Source organism: Anomaloglossus baeobatrachus, chromosome 5 (assembly GCF_048569485.1).
Source record: "Anomaloglossus baeobatrachus isolate aAnoBae1 chromosome 5, aAnoBae1.hap1, whole genome shotgun sequence".
Classification (NCBI taxonomy): Eukaryota; Metazoa; Chordata; class Amphibia; order Anura; family Aromobatidae; genus Anomaloglossus; species Anomaloglossus baeobatrachus.
Window position 1 is genome coordinate 355,465,883 of NC_134357.1, and position 19,823 is coordinate 355,485,705.

Here is a 19,823-nt window from a genome sequence, read left to right on the forward strand (position 1 = left end):
CCTCAAACGTTGGTGGAATTGGTGCAAAAGCAACAAAATTATGCTTTGCGCATACATTTTGCAACAGTTTCTAGGGTTTCTCACCAGCAATCTGGTGCAAACTGATGGATCGGTCCTTGAGCCCTCAAATTGTTCCGAATCCCCTCTTGGCTTTTGCTTAAAAATGTGAATGTGGAAACATACCCTTAAGCGATATGTCTGCATCATAGAAATTCCACTATGAACACAGTTTATACCTACATGTAAATCTTGGGTAAGTTTCCATATTCTTTTATCTAAGATCATAGAATGTGTTGTTCTCTGGTGTAAGGAAACCAGCAGGATTCCTAAATTATCTCTAGATATAGATAAAAAAAAGCAAAAGTTCGAAACAGTAACAAAACATTTGATGTAATTTCCAAAGGGTATTTACCATATTAGACATTTATGAAATAGATAAATATATATATCCGCGTTCTGCAAGAATATATGTATTTTAAAGCGGCTTTGTTGTAGCCGCAGAGGTGGAATCAGATGGGTATTGTTGTTTTTCTTTATATTAAAGGCAATATTGTTTTTCAAACACAGATAACACATTCAGAAGACTTACGTTTTCCAAGACTCCTCATCTCTCCATATTTCATACAAGATGTAGCCTGGTTGGGAGTGATGTTCTCGGGTGGATACACTTTAAAAAAGACACATTTTAATTTTAGGAAAATTAAAAAATATACATAATGTAGAAGGTTTCAGGAAAAAATAGCAATCAGGTTGTCAGCAAATAACTTTAAAAGGATTATTCAGCTTAGATGGTTTATTGTCAGAATAATTCAATATTATGTTGATGGGGGCCCACCATTGGCACTCCATCTCGTAAGCTATCTAAAGGACCTGCTGTTCTTGTGAAAGCGCCGCAGCCTCTTTAATGTTTATGGCTGCTCATGGGCATTACATTGGATATTACACAACAATATCCTGATTGGCTGTTAAAAAAAAAAGCAGCAGGCAAGTTACGAACCAATCTGTAAACCACTGTTAACACTGAAGAGTGTGTGGTTTGGTTTCCACAGGTTCTTCAAACAGCTGATCCGAGAAGATGCCAATAGCTGGATCCACCCCCATCTAATACTAATTGCTTATCTTAAAGATCAGACATCTATTTAGTAAGGTTGGATAGCACCTGTAACATTATAGCAGCAGAAATGTATTACCAGTTATTAGCGCTCGAGGGTAGATAAGGCAACCTCTTTTTACTTAAAGCTGGCCCCAATTCTGCATACGGAAAACCCAGCAAAAATTATGGAAATCTGGAGGGGACATGTAGTATTAGTTTATGGTTGTATTAGAGTCAAGGACAAAATCAGATCCTGTATTGGGTGGTCAGAATACCATTTTTGTGGGAAAGATCTCTATGATCTCTCAGAAGATCATAGGATTCTGTCCTTGGTATTAAATAGTCCTGGAAAACTCTTTAAAGAAATGTGCTAAATTTACCAACACTAACGACCTATTTCCTACATGTTACATATACCATGTTACATATACAGAACGTTTCCTATTGATGAGGCTTTAGAAAACATCGATCCAGAAAGGTTTCACAATGAGAATCCTTCCATTACAGACATTTTTAGCTTTCTTTCATTTATTTAGCATCTGATCACTGAGTCATACTTCTTGAAGATCTGATTATAACATCACCTTGACTTCTCATTCAGATATATTCTGTCATGGAAAATGTACAGTACATGTTAAAGAACACACAATGAAAGCATGTTACAGTCATATGAAAAAGTTTGGGCACCCCTATTAATGTTAACCTTTTTTCTTTATAACAATTTGGGTTTTTGCAACAGCTATTTCAGTTTCATATATCTAATAACTGATGGACTGAGTAATATTTCTGGATTGAAATGAGGTTTATTGTACTAACAGAAAATGTGCAATCCGCATTTAAACAAAATTTGACCAGTGCAAAAGTATAGGCACCTCAACATAAAAGTGACATTAATATTTTGTAGATCCTCCTTGTGCAAAAATAACAGCCTCTAGTCGCTTCCTGTAGCTTTTAATGAGTTCCTGGATCCTGGATGAAGGTATTTTTGACCATTCCTGTTTACAAAACAATTCCAGTTCAGTTAAGTTTGATGGTCGCCGGTCGTTCCTCTGCATGAATTCCTGAGTAGATTTGGAGCGGTGTTTTGGATCATTGTCTTGCTGAAATATCCATCCCCTGCGTAACTTCAACTTCGTTACTGATTTCTGCACATTATTGTCAAGAATCTGCTGATACTGAGTTGAATCCATGCAACCCTCAACTTTAACAAGATTCCCGGTTCCGGCATTGGCCACACAGCCCCAAAGCATGATGGAACCTCCACTAAATTTTACTGTGGGTAGCAAGTGCTTTTCTTGGAATGCCGTGTTTTTTTGCCTCCATGCATAATGCCTTTATATATGACCAAACAACTCAATCTTTGTTTCATCAGTCCCCAGGACCTTCTTCCAAAATGTAACTGGCTTGTCCAAATGTGCTTTTGCATACCTCAGGCTACTCTGTTTGTGGCGTGCTTGCAGAAACGGCTTCTTTTGCATCACTCTCCCATACAGCTTCTCCTTGTGCAACGTGCGCTGTATTGTTGACCGATGCACATTGACACCATCTGCAGCAAGATGATTCTGCAGGTCTTTGGAGGTGGTCTGTGGATTGTCCTTGACTGTTCTCACCATTCTTCTTCTCTGCCCTTCTGATATTTTTCTTGGCCTGCCACTTCTGGGCTTAACAAGAACTGTACCTGTGTTCTTCCATTTCCTTACTATGTTCCTCACAGTGGAAACTGACAATTTAAATCTCTGAGACAAGTTTTTGTATCCTTCCAATAAACAACTATGTTGAATAATCTTTGTTTTCAGATCATTTGAGAGTTGTTTTGAGGAGCCCATGATGCCACTGTTCATAGGAGATTCAAATAGGAGAACAACTTGCAAGTGGCCAACTTAAATACCGTTTCTCATGATTGGATACACCTGCCTATGAAGTTCAAAGCTCAATGAGGGTACAAAACCAATTTAGTGCTTTAGTAAGTCAGTAAAAAGTAGTTAGGAGTGTTCAAATCAAGAAATTGATGAGGGTGCCCATACTATTGCACAGGTCAAATTTTGTTTAAATGCGGATTGCACATTTTCTGTTAGTACAATAAACCTCATTTCAATCCAGAAATATTACTCACTCCATCAGTTATTAGATATATGAAACTGAAATAGCCGTTACAAAAACCCAAATTGTTATAAAGAAAAAAGGTTAACATTAATAGGGGTGCCCAAACTTTTCCATATGACTGTATACTTTGTTTCCCCATAGCTGGATAAAGAAACATTATTTAGACTTTGTATTTTATTAAAAGACAAATCTGGGACCAAGGTTACGTTAATAGGATCATGTAACCTAAAGTAATATTAGTTGCACACACAATAAATGGCCATTTTGTTAGAAACACCCATATAGTAGCACGTTGGCCCTCTTATGGCTGCGCCAATCCGTCATTGTTCCACTACATGTTGAAAAAGTTTGGCAGGAATATTAGTTCATGTGGATAAGATAGCATCTTGCAGTTTCCACAGATAAATGGAAGATGGTTGGATGTGAGATGGAATTGACTAGCTGTAAACAGCTTATTGTGCCTTGGTCCACAAATGCTCTATAGGATTAAGAATGAAGAAAGTGCTTGGGCGGGAGTTCCAACGTGTCAGAAGTAGAGAAGCTATGTACTGGTGATATTGACAAAATTATTCCCTTAAGGCCTCCAACACACATCCGTTAAAAACACGCACGTGCCACGAGACACGTATTTTCCCTGCGTTTTGCGTGTGTTAAGTACGTCTCTCGTGTACGTGCGGTCCACGTGTGTTCTCCATGTGCTATCCGCGATAGCACACGGAGAACCGGTAATTTGCATACTCACATGGACCGCGCTGCTGTCCAGGGTTCTGATCTTCGGCTCCAACCCCGCCCACTCCCCACTGATGCTGCTTCTGGCCGAGCGGAGGGGCGGAGATTAGTGCCCGTGACAGCACACCCACCTCCTTTACACGCTCATAACGAGCGGCGGCCGGCAGGAACATTTTGCAGTGGAAGAATTTGCGGGGCTGGTGGAGGTGAGTATGTGTTTTTTTTATTTTTAGATTAATGACACGTGTTCTCCGGCACGTGACACACGGAACCGCATCCACACTACATCCGTGTGGTACGGGTGCGGGCCGTGTGATACCTGTGCTGCCGGAGAATACGTGGACATGTCAGTGTGATAAAATCACGGACGCACGAAAGTACGGAATGGACACACGTTCCGTTCCAAAATACTTGCGTGTGTCCAAACAATAATGAAAACATAGGTCCACGTGTCTCCGTGCTGCCGGTACGTGACAAAACTGCCAAACACGTACCGATGGCACGGATGTGTGTCTAAAGCTTGCTTTACACGGGACGACCGATCGTGCAATTTCACGATCGATCGTACCCACCCCCGTCATTTGTGCGTCACGGGAAAATCGCTGCCCGTGTCGCACAAAGTCGTGAAACCCCCGTCACACGTACTTACCTGCTGAACGACCTCGCTGTGGGCGGCTAACGTCCACTTCCTGAATGGGGAGGGACGTTCGGCGTCACAGCGACGTCACACAGCCGCCGTCCAATAGAAGCGGAGGGGCGGAGATGAGCGGGAAGTAAACATCCCGCCCACCTCCTTCCTTCCGCATAGCCGGAGGGAGCCGTGGGACGCAGGTAAGCAGAGTTCATCGCTCCCGTGGTGTCACACAGAGCGACGAGTGCTGCCACGGGACCGATGAACAACCGGCACAAGTAAAAATAAACGATATTATGAAACTGAGCGATGAGTACACGACTCACGATTTGTGAGCGATACTGCGTCGCTCAGAGGTTTCACACAAGACGACGTTGTGTATGATGCCGGATGTGCGTCACGAAAACCGCAACCCCAACGATGCATCGCACGATCCGTCGTCTTGTGTAAAGCACCCTTTAGGCCTAAAAGGAAGAAGATGCGCAACTGTGGGTTGAGAATAGGACTCTCACTAACTGGACTGTATTACGGAGCTGGGTTGTGGTGAAGGAACCGAGCTTCATTGAGTCAGTAACTTTGAGGAAGTGAATTCAAGGAGTTAAAGAAATTGAAAGTGGAAAAGAGACTGTGTATGGAAATGATCAGTGTTGCACAAGAAACGTTTGTGAAGCTATGCATCCACCATCCAGTGTTCATAATCCCTAACAAGTTATCATTCAGTAAAGAGTTTATTTTTGAGTGATGGTCTCTCTCATTGGACTAGCCAACATTTGGTCCTGGCTAACTGAAGTCACTGGCATCATGCCCAAGTCCACACACCCAGACAGGACCTCAATCTTCAGGTAACATCTCGAGGCAGAAGAGACAAGCACCTTACCCACAGCAGATCGATCTTATTATTGTCTTTTTGCATCTTGGTTTCCTATGGATCACGCCTGAGAGAGAGAGTTTCACAGATGACAAATTCTGACCCTACGATTAGTATGGTGCAACAGAAATCTTGATCAATTTGACCAAGTAATGTTTTTCCATTGTTTAGTGGTCCAATTTTTGTCCACTTTTTCCCATTGGAGTGTTGTGTTTCTATTATCCTTAGACAGCAAAGGCATGAAAACTGGTGTCATTCTGTTATAGCTCTTCAATCTTGTGCATTCAAATACACCAGTATTGTACTGAGCAGAAATTTTTTGACTATACATTGCCCTTTCATAAGAACTATTTTAGACATCCTCCTCAAATCCCTTCATCAATAAGTTAACATTCACAGAATCCCTTTTTGATACATTTCAACTTGATCCCCCTTTCTTGGTATACTCTCTACGCTATGCCAAGAGAACCCACACAAGACAGATTTTGCAATATTCTCCACGACTAATCTATTCTCAATGACCATATTTTGCTCAAAGTTGATGAGATTGCTCAATTTTCACATTCTAAAATGAATCTCAATTATTCGATGTGGCACTCTTGTTCACATGTCTAATTTTCATACATGGAAACTAGAATTGTGAAACTGCTAAGCATCTCATTAAACAACCATAGGTCTAACAATGGTGGTCATCTATTTTGATCTATTTATTGTTATGGTTTATCTATTTATTGTGTTGAACATTTCCTGTTGGGCTATAAGTCCTGGTTTGTTGCAGACATTCTAAGCCATACTAAAGATATTTGTTGGGATTGAGGCTTGAGTTTTTTAAAGGCCATTCACATTGTTCTACCACAAATTCAATGGCATAAATCATTATTTCACCAAGGTTTCCTTAGTTTTAATGGCAAGAATGATGCTGTGCTATCATTACTGTCAATGGTAACAGAATTGCTGACTGCAAACATAACTACTATATGACCATAGCCTATAGGCCTCCTTACACATGAGCTTAACGTTGACCAAACTTGCCATTTCCTGCCAGCCAGGCTGATTAATCAATGTGTTTTGCAAACAGCTATCAAAACTATTTGACATGTCCAGTCAACCGCTATATAACCCTCTCGTCAATGGTTTGTCATGGCAATTTACAAGGAAAACTAAATTAAATTCAATTGCGGAGCAAATGTAGAAAAGAGTCAGATGACACAGGTAAAATGCTTTTACTTTACTTTTGTAGCCATGTGAGAACTATAAGTGAAAGTATAGTCAGGCAGAAGATCTTGGTCATGCATGGAAGAGTGTATATTCCAGTCAACCACTATATAAGGTGTATGGCTACCTTTACCCTCTCTTCAATGGTTTGTCATGGCCATTTACAAGGAAAACTAAATTAAATTCAATTGCGGAGCAAGTGTAGAAAAGAGTCAGATGACACCGGTTGAATGCTTTTACCTTACTTTTGTAGCCATGTGAGAACTATAAGTGCAAGTATGGTCAGGCAGAAGATCTTGGTCATGCATGGAGGAGTGTATATTCAAGAGGATACAAACTCTACTTGTTCCCTGTCTAGTGACACCTACTACTATTCATTATTAACTTGGGGGTTACATTACAAGATGAAGATCAAGGGAGATAGTAACATGCTTGATACAGCTTCACACTAATTCTTGCAGAATATCCTTGAACTTAGTTTTGCGGTATGCGGTATTGACGGGCGCTGAAAGCAGAGAGGCTAGAATAAAATCTATTGAACTATCATTTATTTATCATAACATATTTCTGAGGCTGCTGCCTCCTTCATCAGGTGCTCGACTGACCTAGTGCTCAGTTACATTCAAGCAGTCCTAACCTGCCAGCAGGAGAGTGTGCTTCCACCGCGACAGCCGACGGGCTGCTCGGATCCGGTACCGCAGTGGCTCGAGGGGTCTCCGGACCCGAGGCGGGGTCTCGCGGCCTCTCGAAAATAAAAGGGGGGTAGAAAGGGTGAATTGGATAATGTTCATGACGCCACTCACGGTTCGTGGTAAAAATTGGGATACCACCGCTGCTGCGTTTAGGGGAGAGGGGAGCGCCCGGGAGTGATGGAATGGCAGCTATTGATGTTAACCCCTCCGGGGGCAGGGAAAGGTGTCCTGGGGCTCAGTGTTGGCAGGCTGGGGACCCGTTGGGAGCAAAGGGGCACAACGTACTCACACAGTCCAGAGATGCTGACACTGACACCAGGTAAACTAAAGTCTTGAATGCCCTGCAGCCTTAGTCCAAACACGTTGGGTCCGTGCCCTTTTGGCATTGCTGGTTGGTCTGAAGCCTTGTCCCTTGGCACCGTGTTTACACTTGGTGGATCCCTTTCGCCTAGAACTACTCGGGTCCCTCTCACCTGCATGGCTAGCAGGGTGAGCTTGCTCTCAGGGTTCACGCTTGGGATTTTCTGGACGGCTTTGGGAAGTCATATCCCTATTGTTGCGCTAGTACCCCGATTTTGGAGCGGGTGGAGAGCGGTTCATGAAGATTCCGTTCCCGTCGGGTGAATTACTGGGCTACATGAAACTACTTCCCAGCCTAGGATCCGCGTACCCCATCGTGCCCTGGCCCCTGCCCGGTTGTAGCCCCCTGTGGCAGTACCGTGCCCCCTGTCACTACCCCCTGCGACCGGGGTCCCAGCTCCTTTCTGGCCAGACCAACGTCTCGCACCTGGGATGGTTACAGGAGCCCAGCTCCGCAGCGTGACCTTTCCTGTCACTGCTCACTGGCACTTCTCTCTAACTACTCCTCTCTCCTACTCCTGACACTTCTGGCCCTCCTTCTACCATCTCTCCATCTGGGCGGCCCTATTCCCCTCAGGCTGCCCAATGGGTGTTTGGTGGGTGTGGTGCAGAGTGTTCCTCAGGATTTGTGTATACCTGTTCTTAGCAACACCAAAGGGACAGGACCCGTAACCAAGGAAAAGCGGGTACCATGCAGAAGGGCAGATTGCACGGCACCCTTGTGACGACCTGATAGGCCAGGGCGTCACATTCCCCCTTGGTTAAGCGTAGCTCGTCCGCAAGCTACAGGACGCCAAGTATTTATTGAACTGGTAAAAAGAAAAGTTAACATTAATAACATTTATTCAACAGGTTCATCCCACATTAGGGAGGTACTTATACTTTAACATTACCAACTTAGAGTTAATCTGTCAGCAGGGGGACGCCACCGGTTGTGATGGCAGCGGGGACCCAACCTACCACGTTGCGTTCCCTTCCTGCGACAGTCCATTCCCAACATCCCGGATCCCAATATAACCACCCAAATAACCTGTTTCCCCTGGAAACCTAAATGGGTCCTTGGTCAGGTTAAGGTCCCGTGATGTGCCAGATGACTCTTTGGCACCGGAGGTGCAATTATGTACAAGACACAAGTTTGTGTTGGTCACGCCAGTGCTGTGACCATGGTCCATTTTTTTACTTAACTATTTAAAACTACGAAGTCCTTGAAAAAGTCGACAAAGTCCATGTACCGGTTGTACACTTGTAGCAAATCTAGAGGAAAATCAGGTTACTTTCCCGTTTCATTTAAGCATTCATTTTCTAGCAGTTTCTATATGAAAAATAACAAACTGTGAGAAACAAGAAACGAAAACACCGATACCTAACAATTATATGTCATCGTTAACTTTTCAGTATTAACCTTTTTATTTAGTAGTAGATGGTCGGGTCTCGTAGCCACGCTTCTTTACGGCTGCGTGCTACCTCTGCCGACACATAACCTTCCTCAAACATTACGTGCTTGGTCACCTCCAGGGCGTACCAGCCCCGTTCCCTGCAGTGTCGGGTATAAGTGACCATTTCTTCACGCTCCAGATTACGTGCAAGGTGCTTCCAGGGAAGGCGCGGGGATATGTCCCGCCGGGACACAAATACCCCCACTGTGAGGCCTGCTTCATGGATGAAACCCCATCCTTGCTCGGGGTCAAAACGATCTACGAGACCACGGCACCGTAGCCCTCTGACCTGTGAAGCAGCGCTCCTCACCTGCTCCTTTTCAGCTCTGTTGCGGGCGGCAAGCTCCCGCCGTCGCCGTTCCTTGGTGATGATCTCCTGCTGTAATTCTTGACTGTGTCGCTCCCAGAAGAGGGCGTTGGCGTCCAGCCTCAGCTCCCTGACTGGTTCTGGCTTTAGATGAACTCGGAGCGGCCCCAACAGCCGTCGGGATGCCGCGCGGTAGTGGAACCGGTGGACTGGGAGGTCCCACTCCCGCTACTGTAGGTAGAAAGACCGACTGCTCTGCAGCCGGTGTTGCAGGACCCGGGTGTTCCGCCTCTGAGGACGGGCCCGGTGATGCGGCCGGGTCTGATCTGGCCGGGCTCCGGGGAACCGCTGACGTGACTGGGATGACAGGAGACATCGGGGCTGCTGCTGGAGCTTCATATGAAAATGCTGCAGGTTCCGCTGCCGGGATGGGTGATGGCAGCTCGGCGTCCACCAAGGACGGGGTATGTGACGGTGGAGTGGTTGCCGCAAGCGGGGGCGGACCGGATCCCTCAGCCACCATGGCCAGATTAGGGTAATCAACAGGGACTGGGTAACCGCAGATTGCACGGCACCCTTGTGACGACCTGATAGGCCAGGGCGTCACAAGAGCACCATGGATCTGAACTTGTACCTAACTCCGATGTTGTGCGGGGGTGCACAATACCCTCCGGTAAGTATAGTCCTTGTGGGGCCCCCTAGTACACCTTGAATTGAATAATAAGCAATGCTTCTATTCTCCTCTACCCTCCTTATACTCACGTGAACCGGGAGTGTGTTGAAGAGAAGTTGTCTCTCTGAGTATGTGGACCGAGTGACCTGCCAGTTGCAAACTAGCTAAATTCTGGGGTTGTGCAGGGGTGCACAACCCAATCTGGTGAGTACGGTCCAATAAGGGCCTTATTGTATATCATCGATCATTGTATCAGGAGTAGAGTTGAGCGCGGTTCGTGGTTCTCCAGTTCTAGGCTCGAGTGATTTTGGGGCTGTTCTAGATCGAACTAGAACTCGAGCTTTTTTGCAAAAGCTCGATAGTTCTAGATACGTTCGAGAACGGTTCTAGCAGCAAAAAGCAGGGCTTTTTACAGCTACAGTGTGCAGGAGCCATCGCTGGCAGCCTGCCAGAAGCTGGTAACCAAGATAAACATCGGGTATCCAAGCAAAGCGCTTTGGTTAGTAACCCGATGTTTATCCTAGTTACGTGCAGGAAGCAGACACTTCCCCGCTCAGCTCACTCCGCCCCCTCCTGCCCGCGGCATGTACACATACATACATACATACACACATACACACACACACACACACACACACACACACACGGTCCCGCTCGGCTTACCTGCAGTGATGAAGTCCCGCCATCCCGACCTCAGCGCTGTCACTGTCCTCCATGGCCGCCGCTTGTCACATCACCTCTCGCTTCCGAACCGAGACTGACTAGCGGTGACGTCACGGGCCTCTCGCGATACTTGGTGTGAAGGCACCGGTCATTGAACTCAGTGTCAGGGGCTGTCAGTGTGCTGGAGATCAGCGCAGGTAATGTACCTCGCTGACACCAGCACTTGTCATGCCCTGCAGTGACCTGGGCTGACCCATTGATGTTAGCTCAGGTCACTGCACTGCTCTCCCAGCCAATGGGGAACATCCTGCTCTTCATTGACTGGGACAGTGTGGATCGTCATGGCAACCCCTTGGATTACACCAGACCTGGATTTGTTTTTCATTCTAATAAATTGGTTAAAGAGGGAATGTTTTGGGGAGTGTTTTTTCAAATAAAAATGTGTTTGTCGTCTATTTTTTTTATTACTGACTGGGTTGGTGATGTCGGGTATCTGATAGACGCCTGACCTCACCAACCCCAGGGCTTGATGCCAGGTGACATTACACATCTGGTATTAACCCCATATATTACCCCGTTTGCCACCGCACCAGGGCGCGGGATGAGCTGGGGCGAAGCACCAGGATTGGCACATCTAATGGATGCGCCACTTCTGGGGCGGCTGCGGCCTGCTATTTTTAGGCTGGGGAGAGTCCAATAACCATGGACCTCCCTAGTCTGAGAATATCAGGCCCCAGCTGTCTGCTTTACCTTGGCTGGTGATCCAATTTTGGGGGACCCCTACGTGTTTTTTTTTTTTAATTATTTATTTAATTTAAAATAACAGCGTGGGGTGCCCTCAGTTTTGGATTACCAGCCAAGGTGAGGTTGCCAGCTGTGGTCTGCAGGCTGCAGCCGTCTGCTTTACCCTAGCTGGCTACAAAACTAGGGGGAACCCTACGTCATTTTTTTTTTTCATTTTTTTGGCTAAATACAAAGCTAAGCACCCCTTAGTGCCACATGAAAGGCACCAAAGGGTGCTCCACTTTTTCTCCATTTTTTTCTCCATTTTTTTCTCCACTTTTTCTCCACTTTTTCTCCACTTTTCTCCACTTTTTCTCCACTTTTTCTCCACTTTTTCTCCACTTTTTCTCCACTTTTTCTCCACTTTTTCTCCACTTTTTCTCCACTTTTTCTCCACTTTTTCTCCACTTTTTCTCCACTTTTTCTCCACTTTTTCTCCACTTTTTCTCCACTTTTTCTCCACTTTTTCTCCACTTTTTCTCCACTTTTTCTCCACTTTTTCTCCACTTTTTCTCCACTTTTTCTCCACTTTTTCTCCACTTTTTCTCCACTTTTTCTCCACTTTTTCTCCACTTTTTCTCCACTTTTTCTCCACTTTTTCTCCACTTTTTCTCCACTTTTTCTCCACTTTTTCTCCACTTTTTCTCCACTTTTTCTCCACTTTTTCTCCACTTTTTCTCCACTTTTTCTCCACTTTTTCTCCACTTTTTCTCCACTTTTTCTCCACTTTTTCTCCACTTTTTCTCCACTTTTTCTCCACTTTTTCTCCACTTTTTCTCCACTTTTTCTCCACTTTTACTCCACTTTTACTCCACTTTTACTCCACTTTTACTCCACTTTTTCTCCACTTTTTCTCCACTTTTTCTCCACTTTTTCTCCACTTTTTCTCCACTTTTTCTCCACTTTTTCTCCATTTTTTTCTCCATTTTTTTCTCCACTTTTTCTCCATTTTTCTCCACTTTTTCTCCATTTTTCTCCACTTTTTCTCCACTTTTTCTCCACTTTTTATCCATTTTTTTCTCCACTTTTTCTCCACTTTTTCTCCACTTTTTCTCCACTTTTTCTCCACTTTTTCTCCACTTTTTCTCCACTTTTTCTCCACTTTTTCTACATTTTTTCTACATTTTTTTCTACATTTTTTCTCCACTTTTTCTTCACTTTTTCTTCACTTTTTCTCCATTTTTTCTCCACTTTTTCTCCACTTTTTCTCCACTTTTTCTCCACTTTTTCTCCACTTTTTCTCCACTTTTTCTACATTTTTTCTACATTTTTTTCTACATTTTTTCTCCATTTTTTCTCCACTTTTTCTTCACTTTTTCTTCACTTTTTCTCCATTTTTTCTCCACTTTTTCTTCACTTTTTCTTCACTTTTTATCCACTTTTTCTACATTTTTTTCTCCATTTTTTCTCCACTTTTTCTCCATTTTTACTCCACTTTTTCTCCACTTTTTCTCCACTTTTTCTCCACTTTTTCTCCACTTTTTCTCCATTTTTTTTCTCCACTTTTTCTCCACTTTTCTCCATTTTTTTCTCCACTTTTTCTCCATTTTTCTCCACTTTTTCTCCACTTTTTCTCCACTTTTTCTCCACTTTTTCTACATTTTTTCTACATTTTTTCTACATTTTTTTCTACATTTTTTCTCCACTTTTTCTCCACTTTTTCTTCACTTTTTCTTCACTTTTTCTCCATTTTTTCTCCACTTTTTCTTCACTTTTTCTTCACTTTTTATCCACTTTTTCTACATTTTTTTCTCCATTTTTTCTCCACTTTTTCTCCATTTTTACTCCACTTTTTCTCCACTTTTTCTCCACTTTTTCTCCACTTTTTCTCCACTTTTTCTCCATTTTTTTCTCCACTTTTTCTCCACTTTTTCTCCATTTTTTCTCCACTTTTTCTCCATTTTTCTCCACTTTTTCTCCATTTTTCTCCACTTTTTCTCCACTTTTTCTCCACTTTTTCTCCATTTTTTCTCCACTTTTTCTCCATTTTTTCTCCACTTTTTCTCCACTTTTTCTCCACTTTTTCTCCACTTTTTCTCCACTTTTTCTCCACTTTTTCTCCACTTTTTCTCCACTTTTTCTCCATTTTTTTCTCCACTTTTTCTCCACTTTTTCTCCATTTTTTTCTCCACTTTTTCTCCATTTTTCTCCACTTTTTCTCCACTTTTTCTCCACTTTTTATCCATTTTTTTCTCCACTTTTTCTCCACTTTTTCTCCACTTTTTATCCATTTTTTTCTCCACTTTTTCTCCACTTTTTCTCCACTTTTTCTCCACTTTTTCTCCACTTTTTCTCCACTTTTTCTCCACTTTTTCTCCACTTTTTCTCCACTTTTTCTCCACTTTTTCTCCACTTTTTCTCCACTTTTTCTCCACTTTTTCTCCACTTTTTCTCCACTTTTTCTCCACTTTTTCTCCACTTTTTATCCATTTTTTTCTCCACTTTTTCTCCACTTTTTCTCCATTTTTTTCTCCACTTTTTCTCCACTTTTTCTACACTTTTTCTACATTTTTTCTACATTTTTTTCTACATTTTTTCTCCATTTTTTCTCCACTTTTTCTTCACTTTTTCTTCACTTTTTCTTCACTTTTTCTCCACTTTTTCTCCATTTTTCTCCACTTTTTCTCCATTTTTCTCCACTTTTTCTCCACTTTTTATCCATTTTTTTCTCCACTTTTTCTCCACTTTTTCTCCACTTTTTATCCATTTTTTTCTCCACTTTTTCTCCACTTTTTCTCCATTTTTCTCCACTTTTTCTCCACTTTTTCTCCACTTTTTCTCCACTTTTTCTCCACTTTTTCTCCACTTTTTCTCCACTTTTTCTCCACTTTTTCTCCACTTTTTCTCCACTTTTTCTCCACTTTTTCTCCACTTTTTATCCATTTTTTTCTCCACTTTTTCTCCACTTTTTCTCCATTTTTTTCTCCACTTTTTCTCCACTTTTTCTACATTTTTTCTACATTTTTTCTACATTTTTTTCTACATTTTTTCTCCATTTTTTCTCCACTTTTTCTTCACTTTTTCTTCACTTTTTCTCCACTTTTTCTCCATTTTTCTCCACTTTTTCTCCATTTTTCTCCACTTTTTCTCCACTTTTTCTCCACTTTTTATCCATTTATTTCTCCACTTTTTCTCCACTTTTTCTCCATTTTTTTCTCCACTTTTTCTCCACTTTTTCTCCACTTTTTCTCCACTTTTTCTCCACTTTTTCTCCACTTTTTCTCCACTTTTTCTCCACTTTTTCTCCACTTTTTCTCCACTTTTTCTCCACTTTTTCTACATTTTTTCTACATTTTTTTCTACATTTTTTCTCCATTTTTTCTTCACTTTTTCTCCACTTTTTATCCATTTTTTCTCCATTTTTTCTCCACTTTTTCTCCATTTTTACTCCACTTTTTCTCCACTTTTTTTCTCTACTTTTTCTCCACTTTTTCTCCATTTTTTCTCCACTTTTTCTCCACTTTTTCTCCACTTTTTATCCATTTTTTTCTCCACTTTTTCTCCACTTTTTCTCCACTTTTTCTCCACTTTTTCTCCACTTTTTCTCCATTTTTTTCTCTACTTTTTCTCCACTTTTTCTCCACTTTTTCTACATTTTTTTTTCTCCATTTTTTGTCCACTTTTTCTCCATTTTTACTCCACTTTTTCTCCACTTTTTTTCTCTACTTTTTCTCCACTTTTTCTCCATTTTTTCTCCACTTTTTCTCCACTTTTTCTCCACTTTTTATCCATTTTTTTCTCCACTTTTTCTACATTTTTTCTACATTTTTTTCTACATTTTTTCTACATTTTTTCTCCACTTTTTCTTCACTTTTTCTCCACTTTTTATCCACTTTTTCTCCGTTCTTTTTCTATGGTCAGTCTACCCATTAGTTCTGCCATGCATACTGTAGCTCTACACCTACTGCACATGTTACTTTATGATTGACATCTCTTTCATACCAGAGCTGTCTAAGCCTACTCTGACCCCATATTTGTCATTACTATATTGTCCTTGTACTGTATTATGACATTTGTATCATGTGTTTCATTTCTTGCTGTGTTGCAATTTTTTTGCTGCATCCCAATTGTACCTCTACATTGTTCGAGTTTATGTTATTGTTCTCTCACTCTTATGTGATACTGATTATTGTAATTTTTCATGATTACAAGCAGATAAGTCCAATCTGACGAAGGCTCAGGCCGAAACGTCATTTGTAACTTGTTTTGGACAAAAACATATATGCTTATGAAAATTTTTTTTTCTTAATACGGACCAATAAAGAGTGATTTTGCATTACTATCCGTTGTGACTTACTGACTTAGTCTGGGAGATTTAGAGTGCCGAGGTTACTCACTAATTTTATCTATTATTACCTCTGAGCACCTATATACCAGTGAGCAGAGCTTCCTCTACAGTAGTTCTCCTGATTAGGCATGCCCTTACCTCATGAGCAGGGCATTGCAGCTTTGGTAGCAACCATTACGACATGGACTCTGCTGCTGTGGACCCGGGGAGAGTGAGTGCAGATTCATTGCACCCACACTCCTCACATGAAGGGTCCGCACTCCTAGAAAATGGGGGATACGTTCCCTGAGTGTCTCCCCCCCGGTATTCTAGACGGTCCACAGTCGTCGTGGGACCCCTTTATTTTTTTTCTTACAATAAATTGGTGAAAGAGGAAATGTTTTGGGGACTGTTTTTTCAAATAAATTTCTTTTGTCGATTTTTTTTTTTTTTTGTTAGTACTGACAGTTTATGATGTTGGGTATCTAATAGACGCCATGACATCACAAACTGCTGGGCTTGATCTCAGGTGACTTTACAGCTAGTATCAACCCGATTTATTACCCCGTTTGCCACGCTGTCTGTATGGAGAAGAGCAGACAGCAGCTGCAGAACTACAAGGCTCAGCATACTCCATCCAGGACTGTATGCAGAAGTTTTTTGCCCACCAAAAAAATGACGTGGGCTTCGCCATATTTTTGTATGCTAGCCAGGTACAGCAGGCAGCCACGGGCTGCCTCCAACCCCCAGTTGCCTATTTGTACCCGGCTGGGAACCAAAAATATAGGGAAGCCCATTTTTTTTAATTATTTCACTTATTTCATGAAATAATTAAAAAACAAATGACGTGGGCTTCGCCCCATTTTTGTGTCCAGCCGGGTACAACTAGGCAGCTGGGGATTGGAATCCGCAGCACAGGTTAGCCCGAGGTTTCTGGGCGCCTCTGCTGCGGATTTCAGTCTGCAGCCGTCCCAGAAAATGGCGCTCTCATAGAAGCGCCATCATCTGGCGCTGTATCCAACTCTTCCAACAGCCCTGGAGCCGGGTGGCTTGTTGGGTAATCATGAGTTAATACTGGCTTTGTTTTACTAGCCAGTATTAAGCCAGAGATTCTTAATGTCAGGCACGTTTGACCCGGCCATTAAGAATCTCCAATAAAGGGTTAAAAAAAAGACACCACACAGGGAAAAAATACTTTAATAGAAATAAATACACAGACACATTAGAGACTCCATCTTTATTACCCCCTGTCAGCCCTCCACGATCCTGCTCTTCTGTCTTCTTTCTTTCTAGTGTAGTAGTAGTGAGGATTGTAGTGAGGATGAGGTTCACCAGCCCATCACTTGGGGCTGGGGAACCTCATCCTCAGTACAATCCTCACTACAATCGGGAAGCAGCGTGCAGCAGTGCTGGCTGTCAGCGGTAACAGCGGTAACGCTGACAGACGCGTTACCATAGCAACGGTGCTCTCGGAGCTGCGGTTAGCGGTGACGTCACTGCTAACTGCGTTGCTATGGCAACGGTGATCTCCGTTAATGACCGGCTGTGTCAGCCGGTCCCTAACGGAACGGGGAGTCGACCGTGTGCTAGAGCATGTCGCCGGTACACGGCGATACACATATGTGCACCGTGTACCGGAGAGATGCACTCGCAGGTCCTACATGACGCGTCATAGTCATGTGACCAGTCTGTAGCCAATGAGATAATAGCCACGTGACTGGTCACATGGCTATTCTGACGTCACGACAGGTCCTGCATCTCTGCTGGCAGTGCCGGTCACGGGAGGATTCAGCGATCATCGGATGGAATAGCGGCAGGAGACAGAGTGCAGAAGGGATCGCGAGGACCGGTAAGTGTTATGGCAATGTTTATTAACTGTTTGTGTACATTTATCATGCATTTTTATGTGTTTGTGATTGCCTCCCATTATAGCCTATTGGCTCGAGTTCGGTTCGTCGAACGTTCGACGAACCGAACTCGAACGGGACCCCCGTTCGGCGAGCCGACCTCGAGCCGAACCGCGACCGGTTCGCTCATCTCTAATCAGGAGCGCCCTTTTGTCTCTTTTTTGTTTTCTCATTGAATTTAGTTTTTGTCAGCTAAGTAGTTCAATGAAGTACAGAAATGGACACCCATAATACTGAATCTCCAAGAAAATCCAAAACGGTCAAAGCTATCGTTATCATATGGATGGTCTCCGCTTTGGGTATTTCAGAATCTCAAATACTTGAAGGAAGGATGTATTACATGTAATCAATGGACTGGGTTCAGAACGTCATGTATTCCTCAACTAGGGATGAGCAGAATGAAAGTTAATACGATTTAAACATAGAGTATGGGATTTCTATGGTTTGGCTTCACAAATACCAGTTGTCATAGCAACTAGAAGAAAAACCTAAAAGAAGATTTTTCTATTGTGTACTAACCTTGAACTATGTTTCACACATATCCACGACAACTATCATTTTATCATGCCAAGCATAATACAGGACGATCTGTGCTCCACAGGATTTGTAACAAGGAGTTATGGGGGAGACTTGTAGGATTAAGCGAAGGACATAAACTCCCTTGGACATAAACTTCACTTGAGACAAATCATGTTAACACAAATTAAGTATATGTGTTCTGACAATGTTATTTGTACCAGTTATAATAGGCTGGAGCATGTTCTAAAAAAATATGTCGACCCATTTTAATTTGAGGGCAACAAAACATTGGCAATTTAAGAGGGTTGGAACGTTAATAATGGCTACACTGCTGTAGACATGCCATACCATGGAATAATATAAGAGGTGAAATTTAGCTGTCTTATAGCAAGAATGTCCATTCTTGCCCATAGCAACAAACTAGAGCCTGGCTTTCATTTTATCAGCGCTCATTAATATACGAACTCTGAGCTTTAGTTGGTTGTTATAGGCAAAAAAAGGACAATTTTACTTTAAGGCACCCTTCACACATCCATTTAAGAAAATGCACTTGTTTGCTTTGTCCATTTGTGTGTGCCATCCGTGTGCCATCCACGTGTCATCTGTGTGCCATCCATGTTTTTCCAGTATAGTTAAAGAATGAATGAAATTACAAAGCCTCTCCTATATTTTACAATGTTAAACATGTATAGCACACGGACGGCACACAGATGTCACATGGATGTCATCAGAATGCAGTATATGTTTTTCATGGACCCATTGACTTGTATGGGTCCATGTGTTCTTGCAGACAGTTAAAAAAGGACATGTCTCCTTGTGGATCACATGGACACAAATGTGTGGTGGTGTGACGATCCCCATACATTTTCATTAGTATGCGTGTGAACGTTTGTCAAGTATGTAGGAAAATGGACGCCACACATACTGGAAACAAACACGTATGAAGAGGGCCTAAGACAGTTTGATAAATCTCCTTCAATGTCACTGAGGAAGTGTAGCACAAGGGGTTAACTTTACTCATTACTGGGCTCGTTGATGTTGGCTCTGGGGATGTCATGGGTGGCCTTTGCCCGGTTTCGTGGTCCTGTGGTGTACAATAAAGAAGGGTGATGATGGTGGAGGATTGGTCTCATGATGCCACCTGTGGTACGCAGCCAGAGTATAGCCACTGCTGCTGTCACTGTCCTCCAAGGCGGATTGTTATAGCAGCTAAGATGTTTCTGCTCGCCAGAGGTGGTGTGGGCCCTGGGAAGGATGATGAGGGTTGTATTAATGGTGGGCGCCGAAGTGCGGGGCACCGGCGCCGGCAAGGACAGGCGGACACAGTCTCTGCGGGTTCAAGTTTCTTTACTCACAGTTCTGGTTCTCCCGGGAGATACTGGTCACCGCCGCGATGGGCCCCAGCCAATCCCGGATAAGTTGGAGATAGCCACCGGTATTTGGAAATGGCATTTCCGAAGAGTTTCCCCTGTGGAAGTGAGGAACCTGGGCTGAGCTCTCGCTTCAAGCCACAAGCCCCGTGAAAAAGAAAGAAGGAAGATGCTGGTATCGTGTTGCCAGAACTGTAGTCCCGACTT

The 19,823-nt window shown here is 42.9% G+C and overlaps 1 protein-coding gene across 2 annotated transcripts in view; it reads right to left on the reverse strand.

Moving 5' to 3' along the window:
• NECAB3 (N-terminal EF-hand calcium binding protein 3) overlaps nt 1-19,823 on the reverse strand; it is a 160,906-nt gene that overhangs the window by 38,918 nt on the left and 102,165 nt on the right. For both annotated transcript variants that reach the window (XM_075349931.1, XM_075349932.1), the window contains exon 11: nt 590-667. In XM_075349931.1, coding sequence (XP_075206046.1) covers nt 590-667 — 78 coding nt within the window. The remainder of the gene's footprint in view (nt 1-589; nt 668-19,823) is intronic.